At 40.4% G+C, this 17,427-nt stretch overlaps 1 protein-coding gene across 1 annotated transcript in view; it reads left to right on the top strand.

Annotated features, from left to right (window-relative positions):
* LOC139750161 (MAM and LDL-receptor class A domain-containing protein 1-like) overlaps window positions 1–17,427 on the top strand; it is a 212,290-nt gene that overhangs the window by 100,063 nt on the left and 94,800 nt on the right. The window contains exons 28-37 of the mRNA XM_071664505.1: window positions 1,376–1,535; window positions 2,365–2,631; window positions 6,859–7,056; window positions 11,731–11,928; window positions 12,615–12,729; window positions 13,986–14,182; window positions 14,336–14,551; window positions 14,710–14,851; window positions 15,467–15,690; window positions 15,908–16,073. Of these exons, the coding sequence (XP_071520606.1) occupies window positions 1,376–1,535; window positions 2,365–2,631; window positions 6,859–7,056; window positions 11,731–11,928; window positions 12,615–12,729; window positions 13,986–14,182; window positions 14,336–14,551; window positions 14,710–14,851; window positions 15,467–15,690; window positions 15,908–16,073 (1,883 nt within the window). The remainder of the gene's footprint in view (window positions 1–1,375; window positions 1,536–2,364; window positions 2,632–6,858; window positions 7,057–11,730; window positions 11,929–12,614; window positions 12,730–13,985; window positions 14,183–14,335; window positions 14,552–14,709; window positions 14,852–15,466; window positions 15,691–15,907; window positions 16,074–17,427) is intronic.

Here is a 17,427-nt window from a genome sequence, read left to right as displayed (position 1 = left end):
GGAGCAGAATTGAAGGATATGGATGAATGCAGTGTTGAGTCGTTAGCGTGTAAGTGCATTCGATTATTTGTGGAGAGAAAATCGTTGAAGAAGAAAAGAGAAAAAGTGTAGGGGTCTGGACAGAACCTTGAGGGACATCGCTGTTGATGGAGAAAAGAAGGGAGGCTGATCCAACAACATCCACAGAGATAGATCGGCCAGAGAGGAAGCTAGAAATGAAGGAGCAAAGTGAGGGAGGTAAGCCAAAACGGGGGAGAGTAGAGATGAAACCCCGATGCCACACCCTGTCAAAAGCCTTAGATGTCAAAGGCAACTACGCATGACTCACCAAAATCTCTCAGGGATAACCAGACATTAGTAAGATAGGAAAGAATATCATCAGCGGATTTCCCCTTCCGGAAACCATACTGATGATCAGTGAGAGGACTATAATTTTCGAGGAGTTGAAGGATTTGGGAGTTTAGGAGGGATCCAAAGACTGGAAATGGCAGTTGTCAAAGCAATAGAACGATAGTTAGAGGGGTCAGAACGGTCACTCTTCTTAGGGATGAGTTGTATCAACGCATGCTTCCAAAGGGAAGGAAAAGTTTTGGTTTTTAAACAGAAACGGGACAGACGAGCGAGCACAGGTGCACGTTCAGAGGCACACTCTTTCAGTACACGGGGATGGATACCATCAGGATCATGAACCTTTCTTGTGTCCAGAGAAAGAAGCACTTTTCGGACATTCCGAAAAGAGATTACGGGAAAGGACAGAGGATTGATGAGAGGTGCATTAGAGGGTGAAGGAATGTTAGAGTCATCCAAGGTGGAGTCAGAGGAGAAACAGAAACCAAAGAGGATTACTTTGTCAAAGGGAGAGACAGCTATAATATCGTCAGAACGGAAAAGTGAAGAAAATGTAGAGCGACAGAAGTTGTTTGAGATGCCCTTAGCTAAAGAACAGAAAGACTTGTCATTAGATGACGAGGAGAGGTTATCACACTTCCTTTGGATAAAGAAACGTTTCGCCTCACAGATGACGTGCCTGCAACGATTATGGGCAGTGATAAAAGTTGAATGGGAGGCAGAAGAACGAGAGATTTTTCCAAACCCGATATGCCTGATCTCTTGCCTGAAATCCCATGATCTTCTTTACGGTACTCACAAGTTTCTTTCATTTCAGCTCAAGAAGAAGAGAGGAAAACCTGTAGATCTAGTGTAAGATTAATTTTGCTCTTACCATGTTCAAGAGAGATAATGGCTGCTCCATTTGCTTCCGTCTACACTCATGTAATCACTCCTGTAACCCTCGGATCTTGGTTTGTTACATGTATGTTCATCATGTGCTGTTTCAGTCACGATACAGATTTTATCACAATATCCCTCTCCTCAGGTACAACATGGGGGGCTCAAACGCTGTTACCCTTCAGATTAATCATGAAGACTTTGACGGTAACCAATTGACGCTGTGGCAACTCTCAGGCCCACAGACCAGCACCTCACAGTGGAAGTACGGCAGGATGCCAGTCTACCCAACCGACACCTCGTCTCTGGTATGTGTTTAGCTGAGCCACAGAGAAGAGAAAATCTGAGGGACTAACGTTCTCTTAATGCTGATATTGGAGCATGCTTTGTGTACCTACTGCCAGGCAGATGGAGGGAATATTACCTGTCTACTTGTCCGTCCCTGAGTGTGCCCCGTGTTCGTCCTGACTGCGGGTATACATAGTCTGCAGAAGCGCCGCTTCTCGCGACTCTGAGGACAAAATTAGAGCCGAGCAGATCTGTTCTCGCCAATGCAGAGAGGTGCTTTACATATCATGGTGACCATAAATAAATTTTCGCATAAAGCATAATGTGTTGCACCTGTTCATTTTTCCGACTCCGTTAAAAACTGAAACACCTATTTTGTGTACAGCACCTCCTCTCACAGTAATATCATGGAAACATTGAATATGATGTCTTACATAAAAAAAAGAAACGCGTATGTTATTCTGGTGGCTATAAGTGAATAGCTCAAGGTGTTATAATGGTTCTGATACATGCATTTTCCGGCCTTTTTGTCACAAATGATAAACATGTAGGTTTCTATAACTATTTTTGTACCGGTGATATAATGATACCAGATTCACTTGATACCGGTTACGTACGTGCCAGTCTAGATGTTTTCATATTAAAAAGACTATATTGTTGTATAAAACAATAGGTAAACTTCATTTGTCAATTGAAAGTACTGTGTTTCTCAGCTGCAACCATATCCATACCCCCCAAAAAAATCAAATTATCTTTAAGGCCATAATGAATCTTCCACAGTTCACCTTCATAAGATACATCATTTATTTCTTTATGTTTGTTGACGTCTTTCCTTATGCTTTTTTTCAGATCATTATTGAAGGTTTCACAGTCAATGATGATAAAACTAAAAATGGCACCATCGCTGTAGACGGCACTGAACTCAGACTTGCAGAGAGCTGTACCTTTGAACCGTCTGAGGCAGACGTGGGCACGCCAATGCCTACCACCACCACCTCTCTTCCTACACAGACTCCGGGCTATAACTTCTTCTGTGACTTTGAAAACCGAGACGACCCATTCTGTGGCTGGCAGGATATTACACCTAACGATGAATTCAAGTGGCTAATTGTGAAGGTGAGATCAGTAATGCAGTGAGCATCACCCCTGAGTTTGCAAATTGTTCTGGGTTTGTCTGAGGGTTGGAAATATAGGCGGTGAATCCTGGAGTCTGAAAAGAATTGCTTAGGCGTTTTCAGCCGTTCAGTCATGTCTTTATAAAATCTAGAGACCATATGCTAAAAGTAACATGCTGTGTTGTTTATATACATTTCAAAGTTGTTCCATACACATTTCAATGTTGTTTCATAAAAGCCAGTTGCAAATGGTTCCATTTTACAGTACAAAAGCTCTCAAATAACTTGTATTGTCTCTCTGTTTTCGAAAGCTGGGACAGATGGAGGAAGTAAGCGAGGAGTGCTCATTCTTCTCAAAGGCTTAGGATGGGGTGTCTGATGTTAATATGATAAGAAGAGAGAGATGGTCTGCGTGTTTGAAGAAGAGAACCTACATCTTCTGACTTAGTGAAATGAAGAGCATTAAGAATTATTTATTTATTTATCTATTTATTTATTTATTTTACTTTGTCGCTGTCTCCCGCGTTAGCGAGGTAGCGCAAGGAAACAGACGAAAGAATGCCCAATCCACCCACATACACATGTATATACATACACGTCCGCACATGCAAATATAAATACCTATTCATCTCAACGTATACATATATATACACACACAGACATATACATATATACACAGGTACATAATTCATACTGTCTGCCTTTATTCATTCCTATCGCCACCCAGCCACACATGAAATAACAAACCCCTCACCCCGCATGTGCGCGAGGTAGCGCCAGGAAAAGACAACAAAGGCCACATTCGTTCACGCTCAGTCTCTTGCTGTCATGTATAATGCATCGAAACCACAGCTCCCTTTCTACATCCAGGCCCCACAAAACTTTCCATGGTTTACCCCAGGCACTTCACATGCCCTGGTTCAATCCATTGACAGCACGTCGACCCCGGTATACCACATCGTTCCAATTCACTCTATTCCTTGCACGCCTTTCACCCTCCTCCTGTTCAGGCCCAATCACTCAAAATCTTTTTCACTCCATCTTTCCACCTCCTATTTGGTCTCCCACTTCTCCTCGTTCCCTCTACCTCTGACACATATATCCTCTTTGTCAATCTTTCCTCATTCATTCTCTCCATGTGACCAAACCATTTCAAAACAACCTCTTCTGCTCTCTCAACCACACTCTTTTTATTACCACACATTTCTCTTACCCTATTATTGCCACCTCACACCACATATTGTCCTCAAACATCTCATTTCCAGTACATCCACCCTCCTCCGCATAACTCTATCTATAGCCCACGCCTCGCAACCATATAACATTGTTGGAACCACTATTCCTTCAAACATACCCATTTTTGCTTTCCGATATAATGTTCTCGACTTCCACACATTCTTCAACGCTTTCAGAGATTTCGCCCCCTTCCCCACCCTATGATTCACTTCCGCTTCCATGGTTCCATCCGCTGCCAAATCTACTCCCAGAAATCTAAACCACTTCACTTCCTCCAGTTTTTCTCCATTTAAACTTACCTCCCAATTGACTTGACCCTCAACCCTACTGTACCTAATAACCTTGCTCTTATTCATATTTACACTCATCTTTCTTCTTTCACACACTTTACCAAACTCGGTCACAAGCTTCTGCAGTTTCTCACACGAATCAGCCATCAGCGCTGTATCATCAGCGAACAACAACTGACTCACTTCCCAAGCTCTCTCGTTCTCAACAGACTGCATACTCACCCCTGTTTCCAAAACTCTTGCATTTACCTCCCTAACAACCCCATCCATAAACAAATTAAACAACCATGGAGACATCACACACCTCTGCCGCAAACCAACATTCACGGAGAACCAATCATTTTCCTCTCTTCCTACACGTACACATGCCTTACATCCTCGATAAAAACTTTTCACTGCTTCTAACAACTTGCCTCCCACACCATATATTCTTGATAACTTCCACAGAACATCTCTATCAACTCTATCATATGCCTTCTCCAGATTCATGAATGCTACATACAAATCCATTTGTTTTACTAAGTATTTCTCACATACATTCTTCAAAGCAAACACCTGATCCACTCATCTCTTACCACTTCTGAAGCCACATTGCTCTTCCCCAATCTGATGCTCTGTACATACCTTCACCCTCTCAATCAATACCCTCCCATATAATTTCCCAGGAATACTCAACAAACTTATACCTCTGTAATTTGAACACTCACCTTTATCCTCTTTGCCTTTGTACAATGGCACTATGCATGCATTCCGCCAATCCTCAGGCACTTCACCATGAACCATACATACACTGAATGTTCTCATCAACCACTCAACAACACAGTCACCCCCTTTTTTAATAAATTACACTGCAGTGACATCCAAACCCGCCGCCATGCCAGCTTTCATCTTCCGCAAAACTTTCACCATCTCTTCTCTGTTTACCAAATCATTCTCCCTGACCCTCTCACTTCGCACACCACCTCGACCAAAACGCCCAATATCTGCCACTCTATCAACAAACACATTCAACAAACCTTCAAAATACTCACTCCGTCTCCCTCTCACTTCACTATTACTTGTTATTACCTCCCCATTTGCCCCCTTCACCGATGTTCCCATTTGTTCTCTTGTCTTATGCACTTTATTTACCTTCTTCCAAAACATCTTTTTATTTTCCCTAAAATCTATTGATACTCTCTCACCTCAACTCTCATTTGCCCTCTTTTTTACCTATTGCACTTTTCTCTTGACCTCCTGCCTCTTTCTTTCATACATCTCTCAGTCATTTGCACCATTTCCCTGCAAAAATTGTCCAAATGCCTCTCTCTTCTCTTTCACTGACACTCTTACTTGTTCATCCCACCACTCACTACCCTTTCTTATCTGCCCACCTCCCACCTTTCTCTCGCCACAGGCATCTTTTGCTCAAGCAATCACTGCTTCTCTAAATACACCCAATCCCTTCCCAACTCCCCTTACGTCATTTGTTTCACCTTTTTCCATTCTGCATTCAATCTCTCCTGGTACTTCCTAATACAAGTCTCTTCTCCAAGCTCACTTACTCTCACCACTCTCTTTACCCCAACATTCCCTCTTCTTTTCTGAAAACCTCTACATATCTTCACCTACGCCTCCACAAGATAGTGATAAGACATCCCTCCAGTTGCCCCTCTCAGCGTATTAACACCCAAAAGTCTTTTTTTCACGCGCCTATCAATTAACACATAATCCAATGACGCTTTCTGGCCATCTCTCTTGCTTCCATACGTATACTTATGTATATCTCTCTTTTTAAAACAGATATTCCCAATCTCCAGTCCTTTTTCAGCACATGAATCTACAAGCTCTTCACCATTTCCATTTACAACATTAAGCACCCCATGTACAACAATTATACCCTCAACTGTTTATATCACTCACCTTTGCATCCAAATCACCCATCACTATAATCCGGTCTCGTGCATCAAAGCTGCTAACACACTTACTCAGCTGCTTCCAAAGCACTTGCCTCTCATGATCTATCTTCTCATGACCAGGTGCATAGGCACCAATAATCACCCATCTCTCTCCATCCACTTTCAGTTTTACCCAAATCAATATAGGGTTTACTTTCTTACACTCTATCACATACTCCCACAACTCCTGTTTCGGGAGTAGTGCTACTCCTTCCTTTGCCCTTGTCTTTCACCAACCCCTGACTTTACTCCCTAGACATTCTCAATCCACTCTTCCCCTTTACCCTTGAGCTTCGTTTAACTCAGAGGCAAAACATCCAGGTTTCTTTCCTCAAATATACTACCTACCTCTCCTTTTTTCTCATCTTGGTTACATCCACACACATTTAGACACCCCAGTCTGGGTTTTCGAGTAGGATGAGCACTCCCCGCATAATTCCCTCTTCTGTTTCCCCTTTTAGAAAGTCAAAATACAAGGAGGGAAGGGTTTCTAGCCCCCGCTTCCGTCCCCTTTAGTCGTTTTCTACGACACGCCGGGAATGCGTGGGAAGTCTTCTTTCTCTCCTATCGCCAGGGATATTATATAAATATGATATAAAAAAAAATATATATATATACATATATAATATATATATATATAAATATATATATATATATATATATATATATATAAATATATATATATATATATATATATATATATATATATATATATATATATATATATATATATATATATATATATGCCCTTCTTGTTCTCAACAGGGTGCTCTAGGCATAGAGGGCATCGGTCCAGTAAGTGACCACACCACAGGTTTGGGTCACTACGCTTCCGTGTCACGCAGCCCAGACAGTATAGACATCACGAAATTCTCAACTCTTCAGAGCCCCGACATGAAGAATCAACCTGTCAAATGTTTTGTATTTTGGTACTTCCTGAGGGGAGTTAAGTCCCAGCTCACGGTGAGAACCATCATTTGTATCAGCCTTTAAAAAGTTTGGTTTCTGTTTAACGGAGGGATATTTAAGTACAACACATGCATCATCACCAAGCTAGATGATAACAATATTCTGAGGAAGAACATTCGGGGAAGAAGTGTGTGTGTATTCACTGGTAGAATCAAGTTTGAGAGGATTACATTAAACTTTCACTCAGTGAAATTGAACATAGTGCCATAACCTGTTCACTCAGATCTGATAGCTGGAACCTATAAGCGTTTGAATTATGGGTGCTGATTGGTTAATGAAATACTCAGCACATGGTAAACCTACATACTAAATCATGATTGTAAATTGCTTGCAATGTAAGCAGTCAGTTTAAATATGGAATGATTTCTGAGGCTAAAGAGGTCAAAAATAGCATAAAAGTTTACCCTTATCAATGAAAATTTAAGTTGACTATAATGTTTTATAAAACGATGAGTGACGTTTGAAGTAACTGCGGGCATGTAGGTGTTTTCAATCAACAAGGTTACGTGTTTTGTCTTATAAGGCAATGATACCAATTGTATATATTGGTTAGTGCCAATTTTCAGTATTCTGTATATGATTATTATTTGCCAGCTCACGTAATATTTTGTAACTCTTTTGTCTCTGGCTTTATTTTACATGACTCAAAGAAAAACAGGCAAATTCGACATTAGAAGTTCAAAGGGCTAACATCTGGCACAGCGCATTTCATGCGCTTTCAGATCGTCAGTTTAATATTTTCTTATTTATTAGCCAGGATGCATTTTGCACTGGTCACTATATTTCGGTAGATACAAAATCAGCCAATTACTGTTCTTGAAATGTTTTTCACCTCTTTATTTCGCTTCATTTTTGGCTGAAATATATGAAAATGAAGAAATGGCGGGAAACTAGAGCGGCGCGTGCCAAACTCTGCTGATACTGCAACTTACTCCCCATTATTTAAAGGTTTGTAATGATTTATTTCACACTTTCTTACTGTAATGTAATGATAGTATGAAAGCCTTTTATCATGGTATGATGTAATAGACTTGACAGGTGTCGTGAACAGGTAAATTTTACAGAGCTGGCAGAAGCCAGAGAAGTGTTATAACAGTTGTCAGGTTTTCAAGCCTTAACCAGCAGTAATTACGTCTGATAATCATAAAATGTCAAGAGATATTGTAGATTTATCTTAATCAATGCAGTTCTTTGATCTGCCTAACTATAAGTAAATCAATTTATGGCAATATAAAGTTGGCTAGGCTATTACAGCAGCCTGACTGCAGACGGCTCGCCACCCTCTGGCTGTTATGTTCTCGCGGCGGCCAGTCATTGTTGTCTGGTAACCAAAGTGACTCCCTACTCCACGCACGCGCCCTTCGCCTGTTTGTGTCCGCCAGTACCAGCTAAGCTTTGTGCCAACCCAGCTATCAGATCTGAGTGAACAGGGTATAATAAGACTTCCCCAGCAGATCACGCTGTGCATCTAAATGCCAAATACTGCATAAGAATGAATTGGAATATTTCTAACAGTGGACTGGGTGATCTTAAGCGCCCATGGAAGCATTTCAGGGTGAGTAATAACAGAATTATTTTTCTAATTTTCACTGACAACATTCGCACCGCAGCAACATTTGGCAGGTTATTTCAAATTTCCAAGCTAAACATTATCAAGGTGGTGTTTCCCATACTCTGTGTTTGCCTCCCTCCTCCCTCGCTCTACCACTCTTGCGTATACTACACAAGCCCTCCTCCCTCCTCCATCTTCTTCCTTTTTTCTAGCACAAGGAAGCTATTTACTCAGTGTATGCAGCAACTAAGCCACAATGTAGAACTCGCCAGACATTTCATTGAATGATGTTTTTGTTTATAACATAAAAATCAGAAATTTCGATAATGAGAATGCATTGCTTTAGACAGGATATTGGGAGACACACAAGATAATGATAAGATAAAACACAAAAGGAAAAAATACTTACGTAAACACTTTGCTCGAGTTTAGGTTTCTTGGCAGTATAATGTAGTACAGTTTGTGGATCATGTGCCGTTATTGTGTTGTCTTGAAATGTTTAGCGTAGACATGTTGAGTTACTGAATTTCACGTCAGTATTGCAGTGTAATATAACCTTTACAGTGATTCTGACACTTGTCGCCAGCCACACGGTCTTACTCAAGTCGACTTTATGTGGAATTCAGTTTCATATACAAGTACAGTACGGGTACCTGATTTTTCTTTCCAAGACTTTCTTTAGAATTCGTATGATTTTTCATCGTTGCCTAAACAAATTAAGAATATGTTCACTATACATATTACGTGTGGGGAGAGTAGTAAGTAGGATTTATTTATTCTATTATTTATTTACTTTGTCGCTGTCTCCCGCGTTAGCGAGGTAGCGCAAGGAAACAGACGAAAGAATGGCCCAACCCACCCACATACACATGTATATACATACACGTCCACACACGCAAATATACATACCTATACATCTCAACGTATAAATATATACACACACACAGACATATACATATATACACATGTACATAATTCATACTGCCTGACACCCCGCCACACATGAAATAACAAACCCTCCCCCCGCATGTGCATGAGGTAGCGCTAGGAAAAGACAACAAAGGCCACACTCGTTCACACTCAGTCTCTAGCTGTCATGTATAATGCACCGAAACCACAGCTCCCTTTCCACATCCAGGCCCCACAGAACTTTCCATGGTTTACCCCAGACGCTTCACATGCCCTGGTTCAATCCATTGACAGCAAGTCGACCCCGGTATACCACATCGTTCCTATTCACTCTATTCCTTGCACGTCTTTTACCCTCCTGCATGTTCAGGCCCCGATCACTCAAAATCTTATTCACACCATCTTTCCACCTTCAATTTAGTCTCCCACTTCTCCTCGTTCCCTCCACCTCTGACACATATATCCTCTTAGTCAATCTTCCCTAACTCATTCTCTCCATGTGACCAAACCATTTCAGAACACCCTCTTCTGCTCTCTCAACCACACTCTTCTTATTACCACACTTCTCTCTTACCCTATTATTACTTACTCGGTCAAACCACCTCACACCACATATTGTCCTCAAACATCTCATTTCCAGCACATCCACCCTCCTCCGCACAACTCTATCTATAGCCCACGCCTCGCAACCATATAACATTGTTGGAATCAACCTTCAAACATACCCATTTTTGCTTTCCGAGATAATATTCTCGACTTCCACACATTCTTCAACGCTCTCAGAACTTTTGCCCTCTCCCCCACCCTAAGATTCACTTCCGCTTCCATGGTTCCATCCGCTGCCAGATCCATTCCCAGATATCTAAAACACTTCACTTCCTCCAGTTTTTCTCCATTCAAACTTACCTCCCAATTGACTTGTCCCTCAACCCTACTGTACCTAATAACCTTACTGTTATTCACATTTACTCTCATCTTTCTTCTTTAACACACTTTACCAAACCCAGTCACCAGCTTCTGCAGTTTCTCACACGAATCAGCCACCAGCGTTGTATCATCAGCGAAGAACAACTGACTCGCTTCCCAAGCTCTGTCATCCACAACAGACTGCATACTTGCCCCTTTTTCCAAGACTCTTGCATTCACCTCCCTAACAAACCCACCCATAAACAAATTAAACAACAATGGAGATATAACACACCCCTGCCGCAGACCAACATTCACTGAGAACCAATCACTTTCCTCTCTTCCTACTCGTACACATGCCTTTTATCCTCGATAAAAACTTTTCACTGCTTCTAACAGCTTGCCTCCCACACCATATATTCTTGATACCTTCCACAGAGCATCTCTATCAACTCTATCATATGCCTTCTCCAGATCCATAAATGCTACATACAAATCCATTTGCTTTTCTAAGTATTTCTCACATACATTCTTCAAAGCAAACACCTAATCCACACATCCTCTACCACTTCTGAATCCACACTGCTCTTCCCCAATCTGATGCTCTGTACATGCCTTCACCCTCTCGATCAATACCCTCCCATATAATTTACCAGGAATACTCAAGAAACTTATACCTCTGTAATTTGAGCACTCACTTTTATCCCCTTTGCCTTTGTACAATGGCACTATGCAAGCATTCCGCCAATCCTCAGGCACCTCACCATGAGTCATACATACATTAAATAACCTCACCAACCAGTCAACAATACAGTCACCCCCTTTTTTTAATGAATTCCACTGTAGTACCATCCAAACCTGCTGCCTTGCCGGCTTTCATCTTCTGCAAAGCTTTTACTACCTCTTCTCTGTTTACCAAATCATTCTCCGGAACTCTCTCACTTTGCACACCATCTCGACCAAAACACCCTATATCTGCCACTCTATCATCAAACACATTCAACAAACCTTCAAAATACTCGCTCCATCTCCTTCTCACATCACCACTACTTGTTATCACCTCCCCATTAGCCCCCCTCACTGAAGTTCCCATTTGTTCCCTTGTCTTACGCACTTTATTTACCTCCTTCCAAAATATCCTTTTATTCTCCCTAAAATTTAATGATACTCTCTCACCCCAACTCTCATTTGCCCTCGTTTTCGCCCCTTGGACCTTTCTCTTGACCATAGTATACCATAATATTATGGTCCATTAAGATTAGTTGTCAGGTAGTTTTCTAATGTACCTTCCTCGTTCACAGGTAAGAGTTAATACAAGTGACAGTTGGACTCGGTCAGGCAGTCAGGGCAACAAGTGGAGGTCAGCCAAAGTGGACATGAACGTCGGCGCCTCTAGCTGGGTCATCATCCTGGAGGCATCCCTTATGCCAGATCACGAGTACACCTTCGTCACCCTCGATGACTTGCTCTACTACAACATTACTTGTGACAATGTCGATGTTAGTAAATCCAGAGGAAATTATCTGTTCAAGTATATTATATGTGAGAACAGTTCTGAAATTAAATTTCATCTTTTTTATATACCTTCTAAGAATGTCCAGTTTTGAGATGCTTATATCATCTGTATGTGTCTTTCTAAAGATGACTAAGACGATTAGAGCTCGGAAAGTGAAAGTAGCTATTGCTCTTTGAATGTATTGTAAAGAAGACAATGTGACTGAAAAGGTTTCATTCTGGTTACAGTTTGTCACTTTCTTGCCGTTTTCATATTCCTTTGTTTTTCAAATTTTCCGTCGCAGCTATGGTTTCCTGTCCTATCTTGACGAGTTTACATGAGAAAGACAGACAACAGGAGGCCTATGTGGCCTACGACTGGGTTGTCTGGTAAAAGAAAAAAGATGGATTTTAGCTTGACAAGAAAATGTAATTCCGTTCAGCACTTTTGTAAGCTATCATTGACTGTCCTCTCCTGTTCTTGTTGATACAAGGTAGCCGAAGTGTGATTTGCTTGGATGGTTGGGAGTCGTTCACCCCTGCCTGCACTTTCTTGAATTTTCTTCGATATGCAAATAACTAGTTTTACCATTACTCCTCAACCAAAGATCTTGTAAATATTGATAAAGTTTTCAGTTAAGTCTTGATTGCTTACATCAATCAACTGAGTTTTAACAACTCCCCGCCACAGGTCGACATGAGGACAGGTCGTCAGTGTGATTTTGAGGAGTTGGACCTCTGTGGCTGGAGACAGGTGGACGAGGACGACAGTGCAAACTGGGACTGGGTTAATGGCACACAAGGAGGTAAGTACTGCATTAGCAGCAATGTGCGAGACTCGGAGAATCCTTGGATAGAATCTGGATCGAATATGTGGGTAGAATTCTATTTCGGGGAGAAGCATGTTGCCATGTGCAACTTGAAGCATAATGTGCAGTTGACATATCATCCATGACGTCTTGAAAACCATAAGGAAAAATAAGGATATGATCATGAATCCTGAAAGGTATCTCAGTTTGCGTTGTCCGAGAAATTTCAATGTCAATCTTATTAATATCTACAGGATTCCCGTGATGTTTTCAAGATTAGGTTAACTTCTTTGTAAATATATTAGTAAAATTTGATAAGTTGTTTATGATTGAGTCATGTACTGAGGTAAGTGTCATCAGAGTTGGAATGTTAGAAATATACATCTATTTGTGAATTGTGAACCTAATGATAAAAATCCTGTAATAGTTTCCATAGATACGTTACATAGTATCATCCTTTATATATTCTTGGTAACAATAAACCGTCATAACGTTACTGGTATAATGCGCACCATTCTGTATGCTAGTGTCATAAGATATAAGGTTAGAAAATCGTAAACAAATATAGGCAAATGTACAAAAATCATCGTTAGATTGACCAGTACCATTCATCCTCAGCAGCAGTTTATCCCTCACCTTCCTTTATTCATATGAAGGCTGTTTACTGGGAAATTTTAGCTTAGGGTGAAGATACCAATCAATTATACATAAAAGATGAATACATAAACGAATTTTCAGCAGAGACAATATCGATATATCTATAGTGGAAGAGTTCATGCAATTTTACCTCATGTTTCTGCAGGAAGATAAAGGAATTCAAACTATCAAACCACTGGGTCCTTCCCAAGCTGTTTATGATAATAGAAGACATCAGAAACTCTCAGGTCATTGCGTTAAAGGCATACAGATACATCACAATGAATAACCTGGAGACTGTCAGTGTGACGAGGGAGGTGTAAACAATGTAAAGACCGGCCTTGCAGTGAGATGTCTATCAAGTGTGGCAAAACGTATCTATAGATTGCTGTCAGCCACTCTAACTGGCACATCATTTTATATATTTACAGTCATGTTGAGGAAAAAGTACTTCGCTTTATTTGGCCATGAGTTCGTATCCATTACTACGAGTGAAGTCAGATTAATTAAGTCTTGAGTAACTTGTTTGATCAAGACTATCAAAACCTTCGGTAATTTAGAACACTTGTATTAGTTCACCTCTTACCAGTGTGACGATATATCCTTCTTACTGCCAGGTGTGGCTTCTGATCACTCATATGGAACACCTGTTGGTCACTATCTCCAGCTGACCTCAACCAAGCAGGGACCTGGTGCCCAGAAAATGGCTCTTCTGCAGTTGCCTCCGTATATAGATATGGCAGCAGGTGACTACTGCTTCCAGATGTACTATATGCGCTACGGTGGAGTCCACACTGGCAATATCAGCGTCTTGGTAAGCCGTTTCTCTTTACTGGATTCATTATCTGAATCATTCGTTTTTAGTCATCTGAAATTACTTTTGTAATATGAAATATCAAAGAACTTCATATTATCTCAATGAGACACGCATTTAGTCAATGAAGTCTCTAGATTATGCGCTTTTCAGGTGGAGTTTGCTGGTGAAGCTAATTCACTTTTGGATCTAAATGATAAAGACGGTGCTCTGACGTGGACGCTGGTGCAACAGACTTACACTAACATGGTAGATCAGGCAACCTTCGGTCTGGTTGTGCGGGGTGAGGTAGGATCAGCATCACCATCGACTGGCTCATGCCTGGTGGCAGTGGATGATTATTCCCTTACCTCTACTGCCTGTCCTCAGGTTGGTGCTCCAGACAGGAGGATAATTAACTTTTTTTTATAAAAGAAATTCGCTTTTATGAAATTAAACAGCAAGTTAAAGAGAAATTAGAAACAGTGTTTGGATATTTTCATGGTCGGGGAAACGTTTTACTACATACATTTGCCATTGTTCCACAGCCAGGATCATGCACATTTGAAGATGCTCATACATGCATGTGGAGGGTGGAGACGTATCAGGATCTGTCCTGGGAGTTGACTGATGGCCTAGAGAGCCACGGCCACGGCCCATCGCTTGATCATACCACCAACACCTCCACAGGTCAGTTGTCCCTCATGTGTGTCAGCTTCACTGTATTGAGCATCAGCATACATCTTAGTTTGTGCATAGAATGTTTGTTTCTTTGATTTATCATTGCTCTCTTAAACAGAGTCAAAGTGATGTTTGTCTAAAGCAAAAATAGGAAAAAGACTTCCAAAGTAACTTGCCATTATACAGACTTGATGAACGCTAGTTATCTGGTGAGGTTGTAAGTCTTTGTTTCTTCTACAACGCTGATTCTGCCCTTAATTCACATCAACAATTTAGTTTAGATTTTATTTTTTTTTTTTTTTTTTACGTTAAGGTCGTAATATTGAAACGATTATTTTACAGTTGAGTCGTAACACTATAAATGTTATCTGTACAGTCAAGGGGTAATATTCAAGAACAGTCGGTGTTTTAATATCTCAAGTTTTTATGATTGCGATTCAGGATACTAATCACATTATGTAATGCACTATTTACTATTCTAACCTAATGGTTTTATGCGACATTCGGAGGCTAATCATTATACATATTATGACAATATATCGCTTGATGGATGAAATGAAACCATAAACAGATAGTTTTATGACCAGAATCTCATGTTCATAGTGACAACTGTTCCCTCAACAGGTGGTTATATGGTCGTGGAGGACTTTGGTGAGCAGAGTGGAATGGTCACTAAGTTAGTCAGTTCACGCATGGCCACTGATGTAAATGGCCATTGTTTCTCTTTCTTCTTCTCTGTCAGTGGTGATAATGGTTCACAGCTGAATGTTCTCACACGAACGGATAATGAAAAAAATCTCCTGTGGTCCCTGACTGGAGATCAAGGCCCACAATGGCTCTTTGGACAGGTAAATAATAAGATGAGATTACTAAAATTGGTTACATTTTATTTAACCAATTGAGGCCAGAACAAGTAATACCTATATGGTGCATAGTATCGATTGGTGTCGCTATTACCACAACATGATAATGATATATTTTCCTTTATTTTATCTTTTTCCAATATATGACGAAGAAATGTGTATTTCCCTTGAGTTACTATTTCATGTCCATTGACTTCATTAGGTTGGCATTACCGGCTCTTCCAATGATGAAGAATTTGAGATCGTTGTTGAAGGAGTTACTGGATCATATGCCGATGGTTGGATCGCCCTGGATGACCTCTTTACTCTACCTGGTGGATGTAGTCTCCTCCCCCCAGATGCCATACCACCCACAACAATAACCCCATGTAAGTGTACGGTTCACTCTTATTGCCTCATAGATATAAACATGTAGCTAAATTCGAATTGCGTATGAGAAATGAAGATGTCTTACGCAATAAGAACGAATTAGAGTATTAGATGCTTTAGCAACTTAGGACAAATTGAATGATGAACATCGGCTGTTTGCGTGAAGGTACAAGAAAAATACAAAATACAAAATATTCGCTATGTAACAGACCTTTCAGGCTGTTTATAATGATGGAAGAGAGCAGAAACCAGTGGTTAATATGGTACAAGCACAGAGACACAGATGTTTCAATGAGGAAAAATAAATTTTCCATGACATTAGAGAAGCGTGAATGATATCAGTCGTGGATATGAAGCGAAGTAATTTCCTAGTTTGTCCTTAACGTATCTATGGCACTGCTTTCAGCTACTATAACTGATAAATCATTGCATATGTTAATAAGCAATTCAAGGAGAAATTACTTTGCTTCATTCAAGGTAATACCTTTACCCATGAGTTTGTGTATATCACTGCGACTGAAATCAGAAACGGTAGACTACGAAAGAGATGGAAATACATGAGAAAACATGTAACGGGGAGCCTGCTGGTTTAAAATGATACTGTCTGCTGAAAGATTCCCACACACAGCTTTCTTAATTCTGCTACCATCTTTGTTGACCTCCTCTGGATCATCTTTACTAGCTCTCTAAGATCCTTTTAGTGCAGTGTATGTGTGCGTGTGTGTGTGTGTGTGTGTGTGTGTGTGTGTGTGTGTGTGTGTGTGTGTGTGTGTGTGTGTGTGTGTGTGTAATTATCGATTTATAATTACCTATTTAAACTGTACGAGGAGAGCTTTTTATACTCGTGAGGCTCCATCTCTTGTGATTACAATTTGTTCGTTACGGTGAGGTTTTAAACTCGTATTTCCTTGTCTATTCATTATATATATATATATATATATATATATATATATATACATATATATATATGAATAGGGGAGAAAGAATACTTCCCACGTATTCCCTGCGTGTCGTAGAAGGCGACTAAAAGGGGAAGGAGCGGGTGGCTGGAAATCCTCCCCTTTCTTGTTTTTTTTTTAATTTTCCAAAAGAAGGAACAGAGAAGGGGGTCAGGTGAGGATATTCCCTCTAAGGCCCAGTTCTCTGTTCTTAACGCTACCTCGCTCACGCGGGAAATGGCAAATAGTATGAAAAAAAAAAAAAAAAAAAAAAATATATATATATATATATATATATATATATATATATATATATATATATATATATATATATATATATATATATGCCATGGTTCAATCCACTGACAGCACGTCGACCCTGGTATACCACATCGTTCCAATTCACTCTATTCCT

This window comes from Panulirus ornatus, chromosome 9 (assembly GCF_036320965.1).
Source record: "Panulirus ornatus isolate Po-2019 chromosome 9, ASM3632096v1, whole genome shotgun sequence".
Taxonomy (NCBI): Eukaryota; Metazoa; Arthropoda; class Malacostraca; order Decapoda; family Palinuridae; genus Panulirus; species Panulirus ornatus.
This window is presented reverse-complemented; position numbering and strand designations above follow the sequence as displayed.